This window comes from Plectrocnemia conspersa, unplaced genomic scaffold, assembly GCF_051122295.1.
Source record: "Plectrocnemia conspersa isolate PC_06_02 unplaced genomic scaffold, ASM5112229v1 ptg000010l, whole genome shotgun sequence".
NCBI classification, from domain to species: Eukaryota; Metazoa; Arthropoda; class Insecta; order Trichoptera; family Polycentropodidae; genus Plectrocnemia; species Plectrocnemia conspersa.
In genome coordinates, this window is record NW_028277174.1 from 27,294,637 (window position 1) to 27,319,083 (window position 24,447).

At 30.7% G+C, this 24,447-nt stretch overlaps 2 protein-coding genes across 2 annotated transcripts in view; both read left to right on the forward strand.

Moving 5' to 3' along the window:
- The window catches only part of LOC148231221 (receptor-type guanylate cyclase gcy-28-like), a 122,737-nt gene extending 98,568 nt beyond the window's left edge, over positions 1-24,169 (forward strand). The window contains exons 5-8 of the mRNA XM_088194824.1: positions 12,555-12,747; positions 19,819-19,993; positions 20,053-20,243; positions 22,710-24,169. Of these exons, the coding sequence (XP_088050950.1) occupies positions 12,555-12,747; positions 19,819-19,993; positions 20,053-20,243; positions 22,710-23,267 (1,117 nt within the window). The 3' untranslated portion in view covers positions 23,268-24,169. The remainder of the gene's footprint in view (positions 1-12,554; positions 12,748-19,818; positions 19,994-20,052; positions 20,244-22,709) is intronic.
- LOC148231223 (uncharacterized) lies at positions 6,374-7,978 on the forward strand. Its single transcript, XM_088195449.1, has 3 exons — positions 6,374-6,433; positions 6,677-7,389; positions 7,462-7,978. Exons 1-3 carry the CDS (start codon positions 6,374-6,376, stop codon positions 7,976-7,978), a joined length of 1,290 nt encoding a protein of 429 aa, XP_088051575.1.
- Positions 24,170-24,447: the final 278 nt, after the last annotated feature.

Here is a 24,447-nt window from a genome sequence, read left to right on the forward strand (position 1 = left end):
TGTCATAAATATCATTAGCATTTTGGTTTATTGCGTTTTTAACGCGTATTTTCAATAAGTCCCTTATTTTTTACATTCCTTTCTTGTCTACCTGCTCCGGTGGTCAACACAGTGTCATAAATTTAAAGAAAAAAGCTTATTTATAAATGATAACTTAATAATTTATTTAAGTGCAGTTTTAACTGATCAGTCAAATTTAAATAGTTATTTTTGTAGCTTTCTTTATAAACCCATAATAAAAGATATATTTATTGCCAATAAATGAAATAAATAGTTGTAAATATAATATAAATACCTTCCAGAAGTATTACTTGCTTAAAGGCAACAATCACTAGAAGATATCAATACCTTATAAAAATAAACATAACACATAAACTTATTAAATAACAATAAGGATTGTTGAAGTAAAAAACTCACAACCGATTTTTGTTCCAAAAATCGATTTAATAAGTTCACAAAAATATAGAGGCAAAACCAATTTACCCAGTTGGGCAAAAATAAACTAAAATATGATTTTTTGTGTCTTATGAAATTTGGGTATAAAATGCTCTGTTTCAAGTCTCGTATATAATTCTAAACAGAAACGAAACTACAGATCTTTATATAATTCGAAATAACACGACACACTTTCTACTCAGTCGGAAACATTGATTTTGCGTAACGTGTCGGAATTTACCATTCCCGTTCTAGGAATCTGTCCGTCTGCCTCCCTATGATGAAGTGTCACATATTTTATATTGATGATTCGAGCACTCTTGGTGAATCGCGATTAAGTTGTTAGCAAGTGATAATTGCGTTTGTTTTTTGGACACACCTAAAAAATGTGTTTACGTTTTAAAATAAAAACTGCCAGATGGCGACTTTCGGCGGTCTATAACAAAGGGGTAAACATAACAATAGTATTTTGGCGCAGAGTAGAAAGCATCTATTTTATCATCTATGGTGATTCGTGAAATATTAACAAGTATTAACGCAATCCCCTATTTCATTGTTAAGCCTTATATTCGAGAACAGTTAGTATTTATTTTTATTTGTTAAAAATTCTCATTAGAATGACATCTTAATTAATTATTCAAATGATTGAAAACTCCACGATGCTTATTACTTTTTATGTAGAAATCCATAATTCAAAAAGTCCTTAAACCATTATTAAGATCATAAGTGGTTTATTTACATACAAAAAAATGGCTTAGGTTTCTTTAGATTAAAATATAGACTCAGGTAACTTGATTATCCGCGGTTCATAGGTTACGTTCAGTTTTCAAGAGGCCAATTAGTAAATTTCAATACCAAATTATTTTGTATATATATTTATATCTTATATTTTTTCTTCGTATAAAATCTAATAATTTCCACCTTAATATAGTTTTTAACATAGATCGGTTAGTATATTTTGACAATTCCCTTAATTTATTTTTTTTCTGAAATATTTACCAATTTATAAACTGACCTAATATATTCAGCATGACTTAATATTGTGCTAATTCCAATTCAAGCTGAAAGTAGCAAAGTGGTACCGTATCGCCGGTTAGGACCGGCGATACTGTACCACTTTGTTTCGGTTCGAAAATAGATTGCGGCTAAGGAAATAAATTACGTGATTTAGCACACCGTAACCGTAATACGCGTAGATTTATCGCGTAAAAGTACTGTGGTTGAATTTATCGGTAACAACTGTGAAATATTGCCATTATTGGGTCAATAAACGTTTTATTTATTACGTAAACTTTTTTTAACAATTTTTTTAATATCATGTGTATTCATTTATAAATGTGTAACAGGGATTATCAACCTTGTGTACATATGATTGTCAAAGTACGTAACATTTTTCTCAGCGCTCGGGCAAAACACTATAGTAATCAAAAAGGGTCTTTCATAACATAATACTAATAAGCCATACTTTTACTAGTTAAAGTCTGAAAATGTCACCCGTAAATTTTCTTATATATTTATCTATGCATAATTATAACGTAATAATTATTATGTTTTAATTGCAACTCAATTTAATAAATAATGTAAAATAAAAAAATAATTTAAGGTCAAACAATATACATAATTCGTTACGCCTTATTGTTTTAAATTTGTTATTAATTATTTAATGTTTCTAAGGACTTATATAATATGACTTTCATAAATGAAGGCAAACAAAATTAATATGATTATTTTCTTTACACAAAATTCATAAGCGTTATTAAATACGGGCGACCGTGCTTTATTATTAATTGCTTTTTTTTCGTATCCTTTCTAAAGGTCCTTATCCTCCCTCGTGACTCACAAAGGACGCAATATTCTAAATGACATTTTCCCCTCTTCAGTAATATTTTACGAACACGGATGAAAACTAGGGCAAAATAGATTATTTTCTTCCAATAAATCTTAAGATACGATTTTATAGAGATCGTGAATATAAGGAGACAATGAAATTTTAATATAAACATACACATGTACATTATTCATAGATATATGGATGCATACTATAACATATGTATTACATTATATATTCAATTTTTAAAACATGAGACATGAAATAAATAGTCGGTTTGGTGAAACATGTTGAGAAAATATATTTATAACTAATATTAAATTATAAAATAGTCAGAGAATAACATAATCTAAAGAAATTTGTGAGATGAATAAATAATTTAATTATATCACTGATTAAATTGATTGGGAAATTCATTTAAGTGAGGTTTGCTTAATTCGAAGATGGCAAAAAAAAATTCAAAGCAAACATACATGTTTACAGATTCACATCTTCTAGCAGTGGTTCACAAATACCTACCCTACAGCTGCAAATATTAAATAAAATTGGAAAAGTCGCATTGGACGATAAAATTTCTGTATTCCTATATTAAGTACTTTTTTCTGTTGCTGTTTATTAACTTTTACTTAGAAACAATTTTCTTTTTAGCTCAATTTTTTGTAAAATATAATGTTATTTATTTTGGGTTGCAGTTTATTGACTGTACTTTATTTTTATTTAATAAACATGCACGAACATTATTTTTACAAGTTTAACAATTTATATTTTAACCATTTAATATTTATCAGTCCACTGCTTTACAAAGTAATTTAATTAAATTTCGAACGAACAAACTCACCCTCACATTTTCAAACTAAGACCACAAACGCCTCATAAATTTCACTATAAATTTTACTTTGTCTAACACTTACTTGTCGTCAATCGATTATCACATATTCTAGCTAGAATTTTGCTATGTACGCTAAATTCTGATCCTACGAAATAATTCCTACAAAATTTCTATAATATTTAACACCAGAAAAACCCTTCCAATTATCGGTTTGCCATCGAAATACATAGGTCTGTAACTTTCTAAAAAAAAAAAAACGTTCGCTAAAAGTAATATCCATTTTATATGTCCAGCAACCGTCATTATTTTTTTACGAGTTTTGCACGATTCATTTTATATAGTAGTTCCGCCATGTAAGAGAGAGGTCAAAATTCGGCGAGAGTGCTTCGAATAAGAAAGATCGTTTTGCGTGTATAATAAATGACCCGGATTTCAGTCAGGACCTCACTCACCACGACCAAACAATAAAAGGGAAGATACTGCCAGGATTATCGTGAGCTTTTAGTGCCACAGCCATAATGGATACGTTTTTGGTGGTAAACTTTTACGTACTTCTCGCCAGCAGGCGTAAAATATTGACGAACGCTAGGCGCTATGTGCATAATAAATATTTGGTGCAGTCTAGAATATTTATATACGTAGAACATCAATGTAGCATATAATATAAATAAACTACTGTACAACAATTCTGCACCATTCTGCAAGAATATTTGACACCTCTATAAAGAACTCCACCATTTTATTCACAGACCTTCTCCAAGTTCAGTTTATATACAAATTTAATATTCGGTTTACTTAACATTTTCGGCGTTTTGTTCTCAAAATATCAATTTAATGTAAAATAAAATCAAAATTATAGAACGTCTTACATCAATTTATATCAATTTATATATACTACATAGAGTATTGTTATATTTACAGAAAGCATAAGTACATATAGATTTGTCGAATACGTGAATTTTGAACGACGGACTCATATTTACGTTCACGGGTGGAAAAATACGAGACGTATTTTCGTAACCATTTTCATTTCACCTCCCGACATCCACAAAATCATATCCCACCGGTAATGTAATATCCACATGGGGATATTACCGAGCATCCAGGATGCATCCGAGATTGCAGTTGCAGCGTAACATTCGTCGATATTTTACAACCAATGCCGTAATACGTGAAAGCTCACCGTGAAAACGTATTATTATGACAGTACCACTAAGAGCCCCCGATAATCCTCTTTCCCTGTCACCCAAGAGAAAGAATCTCATATTATCAAGGTATTTTACTATTGAATGATATTCCTAAATAAATATGTCGAATTTAAGCCGTAACTGAATTCTGCAAAGTCGAGATAAAGCCATTAAACCCCTTCGTTAAGATATGAAGCGAGCAGTATAAATAAAGGAGAGAATTTATAAAATTCAATTCTAAACCTTTTTATGTAAGCTTTTATATGAATAAGCTTTGATTTAATTTATAAATACATTTGCTTAGTTTACATAATTAATAGTTAGCGGAAAATGCGAGAGCTAAATTATAAATTAAAATATATAGTTGATGTATAATAGGTATAATATTTATTCACTAGTAATAGAGTAAATTTAATCAAAAGCATATTATTTAAGTAAAATGAATTTTAAACTTTCTCTGAAAAATAAAAAGAATCTCTAGCGTTTCTAGTGTTTTTTACTTTTTGCCGTTTTGCCGATTTACAATAATATGGATCAATATTTGTGCATAAAAATTATATTTTAATTGATAAATAAAATTATTTTTTTTAAGTAAAATATTCATAGGTCACTTTTTATTACTTTAAATTTTACTTCGTATTTTATAAAAATATTATCGCATGATTTTTACCATTGAAGAATTCTTGGCAAAACATAAATAATATAATCATTTTTAGTCATTCATGTTTTTTGTTGAGCTGCAAATGTTCAAAGAAGTCGAAACGAAATGTTATTTAATCGTCATTCCTAGAGCCGTTCATAAAACTTTAATTATCAAACTATGTTATATGATTGTTAATCGAAAAGCCCTGTCCCTTTTTTACTACCTGTTGCAGACGTAAATTTATCGAAGTAAAACCACAACTTATTTTAAAAATTGCAGCGGTTGTAAACCATTTGAAAATATTCGAATAAGTTTTATTTTTAACAAAAAAGTTTTTGAGTATTTTTAAATCACATTTAAATTTCTCGAGAAATAAAATACAGTGTTTTTCATTTTTATCGCAAAGAAACATTATTTGCTTACCACAAAAATGGGATGTCATATTGAGTGAGTCTGGTGACTACTGCATCACAACGGTGTCGTTTTTAGCCAAAAATCCACGAATTAATATTAAAATCTTTACAATTTTAGTCGTTTCTTAATATTGATTTATGTAATCATAAAACTACAAAGTAATATTTCTTATTAGCTGTATGCCTAATAATAAAATAAAAACACCGTGTTAGAATATACCTGATATTTTATTTAAATAATTTTAATAAAATATATAAAAAACCTGATTAAGAAATTATACACACGCAACTAAATAAACACTTATCCAACTCAAAGCAATGTGCGTTTGATGTTTTAATTTACACAAACAGCGAAGGTATTCATTAGTAGTTTATTAGTTCACGTTTACTTTTCGCTTTGACAATTAACCGCTTTCTAGATACCTGTACCTGTAAACTAATAAAGATACCCGTATACTGTCGGTTTAACTGAAGCTCATTACTTTGAAAGCTTTCAATATAACCATAAGTATATGTGTGGATGTTAATACAATTTAATATTATGTATAATACATACCATACAAATAGTATTTCATAATTTTAATTAAAAAAGCGATTTATGGTATTCAAAGCGGATGCCAAAAAAGTGCTTCTTTTGGAATGCAGCTTGATGGAAAGATTAATTTTGTATCTAAAGTATGTAAGAATTAAAAATGAGAGTTATATAGTATTTAAATTAAATTTACCGTTCAGATACTATATTCATAAAGTTTAATATGCGATTATGTATTTAGCTATTACTTAACATTATTGACATAATATCTATCTACATATTTTGGTCTACTTGTCAGTTGTGACCTTTTGATAATTTATTATATTACTCATGGGAGTATATATTGTCGTTTATAATTATTATTAACATGTATCAAAATATTAGTAGACCGTAAATATGTATGTGTTGTTGTTTTTAATCATATTGTGGATTGCTCAGTAATAATTCGTTGTAAATACGCCTGATTTTTTTTTTTTTTTATTCTGTTTTTATAGCCGACTGTGAATATGTTCGAAGTAGTGTCGTTGAAACTTTTTGATAACTTGGAAAACGACGCAAACCACTACGTACTACTAATATACACAACCCTCGAACCTGACCTTAACCTTCTTGTAACTTGTCTCATTACGAAGAAAAACTACTTTATTCGTATTTTTTATGAGCTCAATCCTTCGCAAATTTACATTTAAGCAATATTAAACTATAGACAATACAGTTTATAATTGGGTAGTACTAGTAAAATACTACTTAGAAACAGTTTTTTTAAATCTGACGTTTTAACACTATTTGAGATACATTTAATAAAGTAGAACGACACTCTGCTCTGTACCTCAGCGGTGAACGGACGCATCCGCGCCTGCTCTCGCTGCCGTTCAAAGTTCCGACCCCCCACCCGCGACCATTTGCAACAATACGACGCCAGAGACATTATCGGCGCGATGAAGAAGACGCTTACGCGCAAGCGTGCGGTGGGTACGTTAAAAGCGTACCTATCGCCATCAGCAGAACAAGAATGGCAGATGCCAAAGAAAACTGCCCGACCCTCTACTGACGCGAACCTGTTGCCGACTTCAAGTCAAAACAGGTACGACAAACTCCCCGAAGTTGCCGGGAGTAAACACTCAAGAGTGCCACCTGTCATCATGGAGGTGGTTGGCACACATCTCCAGACCATCGACCTTATCAAGTCGATGACCAAATCAGGAAATTTTACTCTCCGCTACACCGGAGGAGGTAATGTTTCTATCCAGTGTGCGACGCTCGAACTGCGAGCGACCCTGATGGATGGTTTGAAGGGCCGCCGTGCCTTTCACACCTTTACTGCCGACGAAGACAAGACAGTTAAATCTGTCTTGAGGGGGCTTCCTGAGGTTCCCGTTGAAGAAATCGCTGCTGATTTGGAGCGGCAAGGATTAAGCGTCGTCAAAGTAACGGCGATGAACACCAAGGCAGAGACCTCCTCGCGGCTCTACCTGACGCAATTTTCCGCTGAGACGACGGTGACGTCCATAAGAAGCATCCGGTACGTTTGCTTCACTAAGGCCACGCTTGAAAAATACAAGCGTAATAAGTCGCACGCGACTCAATGTTTCAGATGCCAGCAGTATGGCCACGCTGCGAGGAACTGCCAACGAGACCCCAGATGCGTGAAATGCACAGGAAACCACGCCACTTCCGAATGCACTAAAAAAGACCGAGAGACGCCAGCAACCTGCACTGGATGCAGTGGAAGTCACCCGGCCAACTACAAGGACTGTCCTCGCAGGACAGAATATCTCCAGCAGATGAAGAAGAGGCAGCAAAAGCCACATACCGCCGTACAGACCGCACCCAAGCCAACGTTCACTCTGGAACAGAGTCAGTTTCCTGCCCTTCGGCCAACGAAACCAGCAGTGAAAAAACCGACTATCGTCCCGGAAGCCACCCCAATTAAGACGCAACAACGCCCCCAAGCCCGACAGTCTGAGAAGCCCTCATCAGAAGCCATGTCTACTGATGAGCTTCGCAGGATGCTGACTATCCTCCAGGAAATCCGAACTAAGGCCGGAAAGTGCGCTAGCAAAATTGAAATTGCTTTGATGATGGTCGAGTATCTTGATGACCTCTTCTAAAGAAGATATTCAACTCATGACGTGGAATTCCCGTGGGATCCGAAACAAAACCGGAGAGCTGGAGCTGTTAATCAGTGAGTACAAACTTGATATTGTCGTAATCACCGAAACTTATCTAAAACCACATGTTATCGTATATTTACCTAACTTTGCCTGCATTCGGAGGGACCGACCCTCAAGGCCAGGCGGAGGGGTCGCGATATTTGTTAAAAAATCGATAAAACACGCGCGTATAAACACTAACACTAATAATCTAGAAACCGTCGCGATTCAAATTATTCATAAAAATAAAATAATAATAATTGCTGCGGGGTATAATTCGCCTAGTGATGAACTGCTCCAGAGTGATCTAGATTCGATATTTTCTTTAGGAGACTCGGTCATTCTTACTGGGGACTTCAATGCCCGTCATATGCATTGGGGCTGTTCTGGGGCAAATCGATCTGGAGCGTCACTTTTTAACTACTTGAGCGACTCTGACACGATTGTCAACTTTCCAAATTCACCGTCGCATTACCCTTCCAATCACATGACGCCGTCAATTCTGGATATTGCTTTGGTCAAGGGTAACTTAAATACGTCAGAAATGTATTGCGTTCAGGCATTGTCTTCTGACCATCTTCCAGTGTTATTCTCGCTGGAGGGTTCAGCGGAGGTAGTCTCTGAAACGCTTTTTGACTATTTAAAAGCTGACTGGAAAAAGTTTAAAGATATAGTCGAGTCTCGTTTGCAAGATGAGCGACAGAATTATACTCCGCATAACATTAAACAAATTGACGATGATATCAGTTATTTAACATCCGTTATCGAAGAAGCCAAAATATCATCAATACCGACGCGTAAAAATCATAATAATAAAAATCAACTTACTCCACAACTTATCGAAATAATAAAAATCAAAAATAAACTAAGAAAACAGTGGCAAAATAATAAATCTCCGCGACTTAAATCTGTAATAAACCGCGTAACTAGTTATATTCGCGATAAAATTCAGCAAATAAAAAACGAATCGTGGACGCGTAAACTAAAAAATCTAAACCCGGCCGATAATTCCTTATGGAAAATAACTAAATCACTTAAATATAAACATTCGGAAATACCCCCATTAAAAAATGGAAACACCATCGCATGCACGAACAAGGATAAGGCAGAAAATTTAGCCAGCGCTTTCTCCACATCTTATTCGCTTACTGTAAATTACTTAGATTCAAAAATAGACAACAAAGTCGCCCGTGCGATACGAAATATTAATTCATCTAGCGTAGATATTAGTTTAGTGAACAAAGTTGGTTTATCAGAAGTTAATAACATCATAAAAAATTTAAAGAATAGAAAAAGTCCCGGTATAGATGAATTAGATAACGTTACGATAAAACAACTTCCAAGAATTAGCATCAATTATCTAACAAATATTTTTAATGCCTGCTTATCTTTCGGGTACTTTCCCGCTATTTGGAAAACCGCAAAGATCCACCCAATTAGAAAGCCAAGAAAGGATAACACTATCGCTATTAATTATCGTCCAATAAGCCTATTACCGTCATTCAGTAAAATATTAGAAAAAATAATTTTATCACGTTTAAAGGGATCTTTGGGGAATAAAATTATCAATGAACAATTTGGCTTCCGCGAAAACCACTCTACGACTCATCAGCTCAATAGGTTAACTGAGCACATCTCCGCTAATTTTAACATGAAAAAATCAACGGGACTCTTAATGTTAGATGTGGAAAAAGCGTTTGATACTGTGTGGCATGATGGGTTGATTTACAAACTCCACAAATATAAAACCCCTAACTATCTGCTACACTTGTTACGCTCCTACCTTGATCGTCGAAGTTATGTTGTTTCAGTAAATAATGAACAATCGATACCGCGTAATATCCCAGCTGGTGTTCCTCAGGGGAGTTTACTTGGACCGTTCCTTTTCATTTTGTACACAAATGATATACCTATTTTAAAAAATACTTGTCTTTCAATGTATGCCGATGATACGGCGATAATGAGTAGCTCTTACGGTCTTAAGCCTATTTCAATAAAATTGCAAAAATCCTTAACTCTCATAAGTAATTATTTCAAAAAGTGGAAAATAAAAATAAATCAGGACAAAACGGAGGCTATAATTTTTACAACTCGAAGACAACCTTTGCCCCCGACTATTATAAGCGAGCAGGGAAAGTGTATAGAATGGAAGGCGAGCGTTAAGTACCTCGGAATTCACCTGGACACCAAGCTTAAATTTAATAAACATATAACCGAACTTAAATCTAAAGGGCTCGCAGCCATCGCGGCGTTAAAATCAATTTTTAATCGAAAAAGTGCGCTAACTACTAAAAATAAAATTCTATTATATAAGCAATTAATCAGACCGGCAATGACTTACGCCTGCCCAGTGTGGAGTAATACGTGTAATACTAACTTTTCTAAACTACAAGTTGTTCAAAATAAAGCTATAAAAATAATTTATAATACACCTTTTTATACTAACCTCAAAAAACTTCATAATAAATATTTAATTCCAACTATTAAAGAACATGTTCACCACCATACGAATAATTATTATAAAAATATACCGCGAGATCATACTAACCCGTTAATCTCAAGAATCGGTGATTACGACAAAAACAAACTCAAATTTAAATATAAACACAAAATGCCAAAGCACATCTTGCTCTGACGCATAAATTTTATCTAATAATTTAACAGCACCAGGTCTACGAGTTTTATATTAAAAATATATATTTATAATTTATAATTATTTTATTTTTTTATTTTATTTTATTTTCTTTTTTTTTTCTCTTTTTTTTTGTTAAGGGTGTTTATGTACTTTGACCTAAACTTCACGTATTTTATGTTTTTTATTATTATTCTTATTTTTGTAATTCCTCTTAATTTAGCTAATGAATCGTAAATTGTGATAATGGTAATTAACCAGCAACCAATGAAATGTAAATATATATGTTTATAAAAATGTATTATTTAATTATGTAATAAACAAAATTAAAAAAAAAAAAATAAAGTAGAACATATTTTAAATCGTTATATTTAATTTCATTCACAAAAATAATATTTTAATAATTATTTTCCTTGTATAACTTTGATATATATATATATATATATATATCTATATTGCACGATGGTTAAAAATTAAACGACACTTTAACCTCTCATTTGATTTTTTAAACCAAAAAAATCTGCCGTATACATTGTTTTGGGTTTATCGTTTTACAATATTTATTGTTTAATTGAGTTAGAAATTTTGTCATTTCGCGAGAAATTTTTAAGCATTTTCTATTAAACAAAATTAATTTGTATGAATATTTTTAAAAGTTTTAAAACCACCGCCCGTTTTATAACGCTGCATAAGTAAAGGCAGGTTATGCCGAAAATACATACTGGTTATGCCTAAAATTCATAGGTCTGGGAACTCGAGTTTTTGCTTAAGTAATAAAATAAGACATTCAGATATGAAATCTTTTCTGAAGGTGTTGGTGCCAGATGTTTGAAAATATGCATTCTTTCTAGGAAGATCGAAAATGTTTGAATGAACAACATTTTTTTGCGATCTTCTATAACTCTTACCGGCCGGCGAACTTATCTTTGCTTTGGTGATCTAAGAATCCGCTCCGATAAGATGAAATTACGCATGGAAATCCACAGAATGCAAAACAATTTAGGTCTCCTTTTTTATTATATTTTTTTTAAATTGTTTTTGTAAAGTAACAACAGCTGTTATTAACAATTGTTTCACGATTATTATTGCTAGCCATTTGGAAAACATTCTAACAATTAAAAGTCAGTAAAAATACCTGAAAAAATTAAACACATTTTTTAAAATATGAAATGATATATACATATTGTGTTTATTATAATAATTAATATTTGTACGGATTATACTATACGCTAAGCTTAAAATTGTGTGCTTTTAGTGACATAGTGACATAAAATTGATCATGAGAGATGAATGATAATCTTTCATTTATATTTTTATTATAATTTTGTTCTTATAAATTATTGTATTGATGAAAGCCACTTTAAGTGTAAAAGCTAATCGCTTGAAATTAATTATTATATATAAAAATTAGAATATAGAATACATGTGACTAGCACCATAGAGCACTACTGTAATTCCCTTAAATTTTCACGGAATTATATAATAGATATTATGTACTATATAATATAAACTATTGGCGAATCGGATATAGATAAAATGTATCGTTAGGTACAAGGCTTAAAAGTTTCAGTATTAATTAATGTTATAATCTAAAGCCACACAAAATAACTAAATAATGAGAATACTACTTTATTATTAAACACAAACGTTTTTTTAATAAATCATATTTTATATTTTAAAAATAGTTTTACCCCACCTGCGCCTCTATCTTTTTCACTAACAATTTCTATCCTTTCGGGCATGTTAATTTCCATGCACCCACACCCTCAACCACCCTTGGCTATTTGAGCACCGTGTCCAGTTAGTATTCCATTCTAAAAAAATCGTTTGAGGTACACAATTGCATCCAGCTACACTACTAGAGAAGTTTTATTAAGCATTTTTTTTATATGTTTTTTACAGATCGGTTGCGTCACAGTTGATTATGGGCCAGTCTGTGATGGCAGAAACCTACGACCAAGTGACGATTTACTTTAGTGACATCATAGGCTTCACTCAAATCTCCGCCGAGTCCACTCCTTTGGAAGTCGTTGATCTGCTGAACGACCTGTATACGTGCTTTGATTCGATCATAGAGAATTTCGACGTATATAAGGTGAGTTAAAGATATTTTCAAGAAAATGTATATGTAAATTTGAATATTTCCTTTTACGACGCCTCAGTGGATCATAGCAAAGTTTCTCGATAAGTGTCGTCATCTGTATTCGATACAAGAGCATATTTAATATATATAAGCTTTACTATTGTATTACCCAAGAGAAACGACAAAAGTTTCATTATTAATTTTAAAGTGATCTAAAAGTTTTATTGTGTAAAAATACTTAAGAAGTTATCGAAGTGAAAATATAAGATTGTTTTTATATTATATAATTAATATATAAACTTTGTATATCAAATTGAGTAAAATTATATTCAATGAATATGTAATAGATACCTTGTAATTGGATATTAAATTTTGTAGCGTAATATTACTTGCCATATATTCATTGGTTGAACATAGAAATGCAAATACAGGGATTACATATAATGATTATAAGGTTAATCATTTGAGGAAAAAGTAACAAAATAATATTTTTTTAAGGTATAAAATACCCACATAATATCAGATTCCCCGTTAATGCTAAATATATTTATAAAGTAGTATAGTAAATCAAAAATATAGTTGTTTAATTCACATAAAACAAGGTAAAGATTTTGTATATAAATTTTTGAAGGAATGTCTTTATTTATCTTTTTAAGAGTTAATATTATGTTTTAGTTCTGTAATATTTTACCGACGATTTATTAATGAAAAAATTCATTGCTAATATTTTTAATTTTTAGAGGTTATAAAGTCGCTATAATATAATTTTTAATTTTATCTGTAGGTAAAATGTCAGGGAAATATGGTGGTTTTGCGACTTTAAGGTCAACTTAAAATATAAACAGGAGTAATGATTAGTATATCTAACGTATATCTGTATCTTGTGTTTTTCAATTATAAATAATGATAAAATGGATAGCATTCGAAGTGACTGTGTTAACGCAAATAGAGTATAGAGTGTATTTTTTCAAAAAACGCCTTTTACTGTATTCAGTAGCATAAAAAAATTATTGTTGTTACAAACTAATGTTTTTGAGCGTTATTGCTGTCTAATAACCATTGTCTTGATCAAATCTAGTTACCATAAGGAAACTTATTTTTATCGCAAATTACAATTCTCTTCAAGAATGGTTTCATATTATTTTTTAAAGGTAATGACTACAAAACGTTGCTGTTATCCCCGGTCGTTTTGTTATCCATTATATATTCACTTTCTTATGTCGTGAAATAGCTAGTCGAGAAACCTCGTATCTGAAACACTCGTTGATGGATTAGCTTCAACAATACTTGAGACTCATTTTCAAGGTTAATATCACCAGTAAGAAATTTCTCTAACCAACGTTTTACAATTCTCTGACTAACAGTACCGTCATCAAATCCCAAATTAATATTTGTCATGACCTGCGCCGCATCACATTCATAACTTGAACTCGCACAAAAATTTTAGGGACAGTATAATGCATTACTTTGACTTTATATAATATAAAATACACAGTTAAATGTCAATTTTGGCCACTAGTTAAGAAATAACCGTATTCAAGATGATCGATTTGAACTATTAAATAATGTGAACTTTGACTTTTAATTAATTAATAAACATAGTACAAGAACAGTTTCATATAATTTATATAGTATATTGTAAGCCATAATTGCTTTTTAATTAGTTAATGTAACTTTTAATAACTGTATGTTTTAATGTGAAACAATGGCGACCTTGCAAATATTTCTATTCAATATTATAAAATAAAAGCTTTGGAGCTTTTGTTTGAAATATGGCAACATAAATACAAAAGCTACAGAATTTTATACAGATAGTATACACATTAAAATAATATTTTTAAGTGTGAAATTAATAGATATATGGGTTATACAAACCATTCGTAGTTTTGGAATATCATCACATTAAACTTGCAAATCCAATAAGCAGTTAACCCATTATGCCATTTCAATGCAGTTTCAGTTGCATTGTGGAAATCCCACACATACTATTACATACTAACAGTAATGTTGTAGCGTAGGCACAATCACTAATTTTCATGAGTACTACCAAAACCATTTACTAATTATTGTCTGCGACAAAAAAATCAGATTAACCGAGTACGTGTTTCTCCCTTGCGTTGTTGGCAATTATCCCACGTAGCATTTCAGGATGCTGTAAAGCGAGTTTCTGGAATTTGTTATATTCCATTGTTGCTTAGCTTGATACGAAGCAACACAATACAAAGACAAAGGCACTCTGCATTGTTCGCGTCAAGTCTTTGGTTCGGAAAATTGTAATTATAATTCGGAACGATTGTTTAAATCAAATTCGTTAATTTCAACTTGAAGGGATTTTAACAGTAATATAAAGACAGCATAACATATTGCGAATATTTATATTTAAGCTAGTTGATTTTAATTATTAATTATTTTAGAGTTCATGTCTCCAAATAATTGTAGCTTTTCCGAGAAATAAGTTTTACAATATGCAAACTAACGAGTATCGTGAAAAGTTTTTGAAGTATAATTAAAAATGTTTGGTCACAAAGGTAATTGAAGCACTGGAAGAACATCCGTCTCTTGTTAAAATTGAGAGGAGTATATATACGTATTTTTAATTAAAAGTGCAGATGCTAAAAATTAAAAAATAATATATTTTAAAAGTTAATAATATAATTTAGTAATATTTGTACATATAACACAATATTTATATTATCGAAAACTATAGTATTTGATAAAAAATAAACTAAGCTAATAAAAATTACAAATAGTTGAATATTAAAATTAAATTTAACCCTTTTATAAATTATTTCTGTTGTTATATTTTTTTATTATTTTATATTGTATTTATACTAAATTGTAAAAAAGTCGGTGATTTTTAACGTTTAATTGCTTTGATTTATCTTTGTGTGTATGTTTTAATAATTTACTTAAACACTTCTCTATTATTCAATTTCGTTTCTTTATTTTAAATATTTTTTAAGTATATTTTTTTGTCAATTCAGAGGCTTTCAATATTTTTTATAAAATTAATAAAAAATATTGTTTGGTGTGTTCATTTATTTCGTACTCCGTAATTTATAAATATTATTATTTATAATAATCATTTACATTGAATAAAATACAAATGTTTTTTATTTATTAGTGATTCAGTTAAATAAATTAATAGAGTACGCTCGGGATAAGGATGCCGGTTTGTTATTGTGTGCGTGTACATGTATATGAGAAGGAGAAGCGATGTAGCGTATACTTCGTTGTCTCGCTTTCTCTTTTAAGGACAGTCGCTGATTCGTCAACGCTGGTATTCGTCATTAAAGTGCAATGTGGCACAGAAGTTCGATCTTGTCTAGTGATTTATTTTAAATAATTTTGTGTTGATATTGGTTAACCCAGATATGCACACTGTCTCATGGGTAGGTCACTAAACTTGTGCCACTGTTTTTTATTTATAAATGAAATTTTAAGAGAACAAAATTTATTGGGCACATTTGGGTTAATTATATATCAAGGCTTCAAATATACACTGTAAGTTATTCGTTCTCTTACCCGTGGATTAAAATATTTTAATTATTTTTCCATTAATCCGTACGTTGTTGGTTTTTTTACACTATTCTCTGTAAGGCTTAAAAAAGTTACTATTCTTATCGTTGCGCCAATGATATTTTTTTAATTTATTCAATGGATTCTAATGATTTAATAGAGTCGTCGAGCCATTAAACAATCTGCGAATAATTTCTTTCCCCATTTTATATCTGTTTGCTTTTGAAGAATAGCTAAAGACTTCATTATTTTTTTGACTAGTGAAAGATTTTGAATGTTGCAAATATTTAATTAATGACATCAATGTCTGATTTCTTCGATTATATAATATATTTTTAATTGTCCGTTGAAATTTCCAATTTAGCTCAGATGTATGTATGTTAAATAAACATATATTTTCTTTTAAAATAAAAAAATTAAATATTCTGAGCGAAATTGTTTTGAGCCACACAGTTCACGCACACAATAATAAACCGGAATCCTTATCTTGAGCGTACTCTACATACCTATGTGGTATCTCAAAACAGTAAAAATTTGACCGCCGTACATGTACGGCGATACCGCCCAAAGGCTTAAATAGCAACTCTTTGTGTTAAGGGTTCAATAGCAACTCTTTTTAATAATAAAACGTTCAGTAACGAGCGTTCCCATTGCGACGGTACGATTTTATTGCATTTGACGTGGATTTTTGACTTCTGAGAAGGGATAATTTCTTTTGTGTTATGAAGGAATTATTTCTTATCTGATTCTCACTCTTAATATTGTTATAAAAAGTCTTAATATAAACGCTTTATAATCAAGCGTTTAATTGCTTTTAACCTGAATTGGAAGTTCACTTTATGGCAACACTGAGCAGCAAAGAAAACACGACTAATTATCAGATAAATATTATGAGTAGATATTTTTAATATATTTTAATGCCTAATTAAAATATTTCGCATAATATATTTACTATGCTAAAAATATATGTATGTGTAGCATAGAAAGGGTTAACGCATATCTATTAATATTTGTCTATGAAATTAAATTACGGTGTTAAAAAATATATTAAATGCCATTTTTGCCGTGTAGCTCGGAATCATTGTTTTTTCCAGGGCTTCGCTCTCGGCGGCCCTGCTTATGAATCTATATAATATTATCTAGCGTAAACTTTGGATTATGGAAGTCTTTGAACATCATTAATCAAATTTTATAAATCATTTATTTTACTGCATTATCAACGTGATTTTTTAATTTTTTCATTACACCAATCTTACCTTATGACACTTCAGCCATCAGCTTTCCTAAGCATCATGAGTCGAGCTTTTCTGTATTAGTATATTATAAAATATTGTCTTGTGTTTGCTTACGAAATGAATTGACCTCGCAAAATATTTATTCTCATTTAAAATCATAGAATTGCATTATGTAATATACCATTAACATTGAGACTTATATCTTGAAACTACACAGAAGCATAGCTAAATTCACCAAGTCAGAATTAATACATCAGATGCATAATAAGTAATTCTAAACCACACAAGAGATTTGTGTGCAGCAGCTAGGTAGTGCTCGGTCATAGATTTCCCAAAACCCCGTCGCGGGGTTTGAACCGTTTGCGGTCAAAGTTTCGTCCAGACCCAAAGCTAAATTTTGCATATCTACATAAATCCTATTAAGTCGCTAGCAAATTCGGATGTGCATCAGATAAAGTTGGCTTTGTATAAAAAGCTAGACTCGAATAAAGTCCGACACAACACAATGAAAACACTCATATAACAGTGACTTTGTGGTAAATCACAGGGTGATCCACCAAAGTTCATATTTAAAATATAATAATTTAGCAAAACACTGTTTATAAATTCATTGTGTAATACTGTATAGATATTTAAATGAAATTATATAAATTTAAATACAGACAATTCCGTTTCTAGCATTGACTATGTCGGTATATATTTAATAATGCATTATTTTATGTTTACATTTTAGTTAATATTCATTTTTAATATGAATTTCTTAGAAGAGCACTCTGTATATAAATTCTATAATTTTACGGTTAGCGAACCCGAGTCTTGGTTTCGTGTAATAATGAAATTACACTGCAAACGTACCGCGGGAGGTTAACAAAAGAAAGTTGCGTTTAATTGTCGAGGGAAGGTTAATTGTAACCAAAGGGTTGTGGGAAATTGGCAACGAACCACCGAGGTCGACCGGAAACTATCGGGAAAACTTATAAACGAAACTGAACAAAAACGCCTAGTTGTTGATAGCTATTAATTAAAATCGGGTAAAACGAGGGTTTAAAGTCAAACAGTTAACGTTATAACAAACTATCAGAGTCGCACAAAATGAATATTTAATTTTTATAAATATGTGGCGGTCGTAAAAAGCTGATGCAAAGTTATGCCACAATTAATTTATCGGTCAAGGAAGGCATAAAAGCTAATGCATATTTAATATATGTCCATGCATTAAGCAATGTGCAGCGATCACACACAGATGATCATGTTTGAAAGGGTCATTGTCTCAAACCTTTAAACTCGCGCTAATTACTGTGACCAAAAACGTTAATTTATTAACAATGGAGACATATAATATAATTACATAAAAGGATTTGAGGACCGCAAAACGCGAGTTCACAGTAACTATTCTCCGTCGATAAGAGAATCCCTTTGAGGCGAAACGGTCACAGATATCATAAATCCAAAAATGTAATACGACCTTGAACAAGCGAACGTCGCTTTCTAAAGGCGTAGATGTATTTTTACACCTAAAGAATATAAGCCCAGACTCCATTGAGAATACGACAGATTAAAATATTAAATTTTATGTGAATTCATAAGTAAACTTTTTATTGTATATACTTTGCGCAGCTTATAAACTAAATTCACCTTGTTTCAATGCCGAACAAAATATTTTTTGGAACTGTATAATGTTTTCTCGTTCTGAAAAACACGATGTGAAATTTTAATGAGGTCTTTAAAAATTTCGCTTATTTTTTATACAAGTTATCATCAAAGAACCATAGAATGCTTACAATTATCCGATACATACAAAGGATCGGAAACGAATGCAAATGATTCGACAGATTCAGAAGCTGTATCAAATTAATTTATTTATATGTACTCTTTTTATGAGAAATAAAATTCGGCATTGTATAGAACTAACAAATATATAAGTTTTAATCTGATTTTTTTAAAACGAAAGAGAAGGGCTTAAAAATATAAATTTATTAAATATTGGACGCCAGAATATTTTTTTAAATGCAGAATTATGGGCAACTGACAATTTTATGAATCTCTGTGACTCATTCGTTGACTTACAAAAATCAGTTTGAGATATAAATATTAAGCAAGATTCAAATATATAACTCAAAGCTGCAAGTTTGAGCCCTTGACATCAATATGATGTTGTCGTATTAAACGATTTTTGCCACAGTATCAGAAGTCCATTTATATGACTTCGGCAACCAAAGGGTTAGTAAAAAAATATTCTACAGGTTATTTATAACTAGATTTATTAAGTATTTTTCGAAAATCAATGTTAATGAATGATAGATTATATTTTACCATTTTTTTTTAATAGGTTGAGACAATCGGCGATGCATACATGGTGGTATCTGGACTTCCGATGAGAAACGGAAACAGGCATGCCAGAGAAATAGCCAGGATGTCCTTAGCTCTTCTTGACAACGTGCACAAGTTCATTATTCCTCACAGACCAAAAGAACAGCTCCGACTTCGCATAGGAATGCACACTGGTAAGTTATCAAATGGCCCATGAGAATATTTGCTAGTGTATAAAAATAAATATTTGCAGGTCCCTGTGTAGCAGGTGTTGTTGGCCTAAAAATGCCAAGATACTGTCTTTTCGGAGACACCGTCAACACGGCCAGCAGGATGGAATCCCACGGGGAAGCTTTCAAAATACACGTGAGTCCCAAGACCAAAGAAGTGCTGGACACGTTTGGATGCTTCGAGCTCGAGTGCCGGGGAGAAATTTCAATGAAGGTAATAATATTGTTGAAAATGTTCACATGTGTGGGAGTTGAAGCTAAATTTATGGCATGACATTTTATTGAGAGCTTGAGAAACACAAAGGACCATTTTTTTAACCCTTAGTCATTCGTCAATGTTACTTCGACATTCAAATTAGTTGTATTGTTTCCCGAAAAAATACCATATGTTATTCAATAAAAATATTATTTAAAAATATTCTTCTCAATTTAAGATGTATGAATCCCATATATGAGTTTCTAAATAAAAAACAGTTATTACAATGTGTTCTCTCCAATGCGCAATACGAAATTAAAAATACTTTTACATATGCTATGTGCTACAATGTAATTTCGTTTTGATTTAACTCTCAATATTGTGTACATTTTTAATTAAAATAATAAAAATCACGTATGCATTGTAACAACACAGATTAAAATCCAATTAAACTTGAATCAGAGTCTCGCCTCATATATTTTCATGTTTTATTTAGTTAAATACAGCGATTTTAACTTAAATACATTTTAATGTGAAAAACATTTAAGAACTGTAAAAACGCTTTATATGAAATATTCAAGCTCTTTCGTTTATTTCATTCCCCATCAGAAAATTGCGTCACATTGTTTGTGTAGTCGTGCGTTAAACAGTATATCTTTTATACCAAGCAAAACTTCTTAGTTCAACAAAAGTCTATGTATCTAATATTAAATAAATTTAAAATATTATTTCGTTTCTGATTCTTTATATTTAATAGATAAACCTTACAAATATCGTCTATACGATTTAAAGCAGTATCAAAAAACTAATATTTTATAAAATCTTCAACTGCACTTTTGCAAAAATAAATTACTAATAATTCTAATTCAATTATTGAATGCAACTGTATTAAATTATATTTTTAGTAATAAATCGATAAAAAATATAATAATCATTTGTTTTGACAAACTAATAAAAATAAATATTATAAACACCCATGTGAAATGTGTAACGAATGAAGTTAGTTGCGAGTAAAATATTTTTTTATTGCTTTTATAAATTTAGCTAAATTTCAATATTTTTATACATTATTTTTAGGTGATATAATCGACTGGATACAATTTAACTGATTTTTTAAATAAAAAAATATTTGAGCAGTTAATGAGTTTTAGTCTAATGCTTTTTTATATTAAATATAAAAAAAGCTTAATAATAAATTTAAATTTAAATTGTAATAAATATAAAAAACTTTTATGAACTCTTGTAAACTGAGGCTTCCTACCTAGGCTGTCGCAAAGAACGATTGGGCATCTTTAGCATCATTAATCGTTCAATTTTAAAGCGCGGAGAAATTATCATTTTACATGTTTTCCCAGTGCGCCATGATGGCCATTTATAAAAAATATAAAAATTATAAAAAACAATTTAAATAACAGTTATGGTGCACATCTAAAATATATTAGCACCATCCTACTAAAAAAGTTCCAGCTCCTCATAGCTATCGCCGAAAACATTTATATATATTTTTTTTGCTAATATATATATATATATATATATATATATTGATTTTTTCTATGTGCAGGGTGCATTAGCGCAAAGCTGTAATGCTCTGCATGTATTAAAATAAATTTAAATAAATAAATGGGAATACTCTCATCAAGACAAAGAGATATTTAATCAGCAGATTGTATCTATATTTTAATGATAATTTATATAAAAATATTTATTTATTTTAATTTATATACAGGGTGTAATTATGTGAATGGCTAAAAAGACACTCACACTAGTTTTTTTATTTGACAATGTTGCCAAAGGCATTCTTTGCATTTTTGCAAAATTTTTAAAAGATCGTGAATGCATTTTTATCAACTTTCCTAAATATATTTTGCATCACTGAACAGTATTGCATGTTTAGCAATTATATGCAATATAATCAGTAGCTAGGCGGACCATCTTCCTTGGTATTTTCGACGTCTTCAAGGCCTTCTAGAAAACGTGTATACCATCATTAACCCTTTGTTTAATCATAACATGTTTGTAATGTCTTGTTGCACTACATTACAGCACTTAATTTCATTTAAACTTAAAATTAAATTTTGTTTCGTCATTTAAAAAATATGCTAATCGTTGAGCGTGATAAAATGCGTCTTAAATTTCGCACTGTCAAACACAAAGTGCGATCTCATAAGACTAATAATTGACATGCAATCGAAAGCAAATATTTTGGTCGCACTTTATATTTTACATATCTACAGTGCTACAAGTCACACAAAATAACTATTTAAACAGTGATACTAAGTTAGAAGTAGCTTTAAAAAGCAGCAATAATAATTCGTGAAATTCAGTTAGTATATTTTTATTGCCATATTCTGAAAATAACCTCAATTATTTGCGCCATGATGGCATATACATAATATTCTCTATAAACTATTTATTGATTCTTTAAAGAGTTCTAAGCTAATAAATTAATAGATAACTAGAAATTGTTTTTATTTTTGTTTTTAGGGTAAAGGCAAAATGGTTACTTATTGGTTGCTGGGCGAGAAGAAAAACGACGTATCAACTGACACGAAAGAGAATATCGAACCAGCGCCCAACCGACTCACCAGAAACCCAACAATTACTTACGATCAGCCCCCCGACAGTCCAATCTGCCCCAGAAACAACGAAAAGACTACAACAAACAACCCCGAGAGCAACGAGAGGAAAATAGTATCGCGAGCGACCTCCCAAGACGAAGACGATAGGAAAACAACAATGGTGCGCGTTAAGAAGCTCAGCCAAACCCCTTGCAGCTCCTTGGATCTGAGCTCGCCGACTGGAAGCCACAGTTCCCTGGAACAAGATTACGCTAAAACCTTGAGCGAAACAACAACGGCATCCCACGAATCGACGATAATAAAGAATGGCACTAATAAAGTTATAAAATTCTCGAACGAAAACGAAATAATCGTCTCCAGCGTGAAAGTCAAGGAGGTTGTCGACAAGTTCAATCATAACTTTTCTGACAGCTCCAAGAAGAGCACAGGTAAGGCTGCAAATAACGTTAAATCCAAAGAATGATTTAATCATAAATAAATACATAAAAAGATTGCTTCAAAAGGGTAACTACTATATGTACATACAAATATTTTTATAAGTCTATTTATTATATAAATGACTTGCTTATATTCTATTCCGAATTTTAGTTAAAATAATATATATACACACACCCAAGGACCAGTTAATTCTTATAGTTGTATTTTTCTATAAAGTAGCGCCATTTTATATATTATGCTATATATGTATTAAATTGTACGGGATTTGGTATCAAAACGGGCGATCATACTCATTTTGTAATTGCATTTAAGAGATATGTAAAAGATGATGGAAAATTAGCTTTGATTTAGTTTTTCTTAGCATTGAAAGCTTACAAGATAATAACTTGAATGATTTTATTTTTTATAGCAACAGATCATTAGATATGATCGTTACATAAAATAAGTTATAATATAATATTAAAGAGATAAAGCATGCGTATAGTAAAAATATTAACTATTTTTTTGCATAATAACGTAGCCCAAATAATATTAATCTGTTTTAGAAAAAAAAATATCTGAAATAAATCATTAATCAACGACATGGTAGCTGTTGTATTAAAATACAACAATAAAAATACATATTAAATATATTTTATATTAACCTTTTGTGCAACAAAACAAAAATTAAAAGTACATGTTAAGTTGCATAATAAACAGGAGAGATAAATAAATAGTGATAATGGAAATGAAGCTTTGATTTAGCGTTTATATAGCATTAAGATTAAACGAGATGATAACTTGTTTCTATAGCAGCAATTCATTAGATATGTACATTAATAAAAACAATATGTAGAGATAAACATACGTGTGATTGGTTTAAATGTGTCTTTTAATTCAATAACATTTATATCTCATGAATTTTGGGTGCAAATAAACATTGTTAAGAAAGGCTAAAATATGTAGAGCATTAATATGCCTAATTAATAAATTAAATACGTGCTCACATTGGCAAAATTCTGTTTATTAAGAAATAGTTATGCATAAATTTCTTTGCTTTAAATCAAATTTTACTGAAAAATAAATTGAAGTAAAATAATATTTGTAATTAAAAATACTATTTTTGATTTTGGGAAATAATTAGAATAATTGAGTTACATTTTTTGAACCCACTACAATTTATTTTTAAAACAAAAACTAAATAATAACTATTTTTCTCATAAAAC

What these genes read in the sequence shown, in the direction of transcription:
- LOC148231223 (XM_088195449.1), top strand. Translation starts at nt 6,374, where the DNA reads ATGTTCGAAGTAGTGTCGTTGAAACTTTTTGATAACTTGGAAAACGAC. An exon ending in AAAACGACGCAAACCACTAC is followed by an intron (nt 6,434 to 6,676) that starts GTACTACTAATA and finishes TTAATAAAGTAG; the next exon opens with AACGACACTCTGCTCTGTAC. An exon ending in ACGTCCATAAGAAGCATCCG is followed by an intron (nt 7,390 to 7,461) that starts GTACGTTTGCTT and finishes TCAATGTTTCAG; the next exon opens with ATGCCAGCAGTATGGCCACG.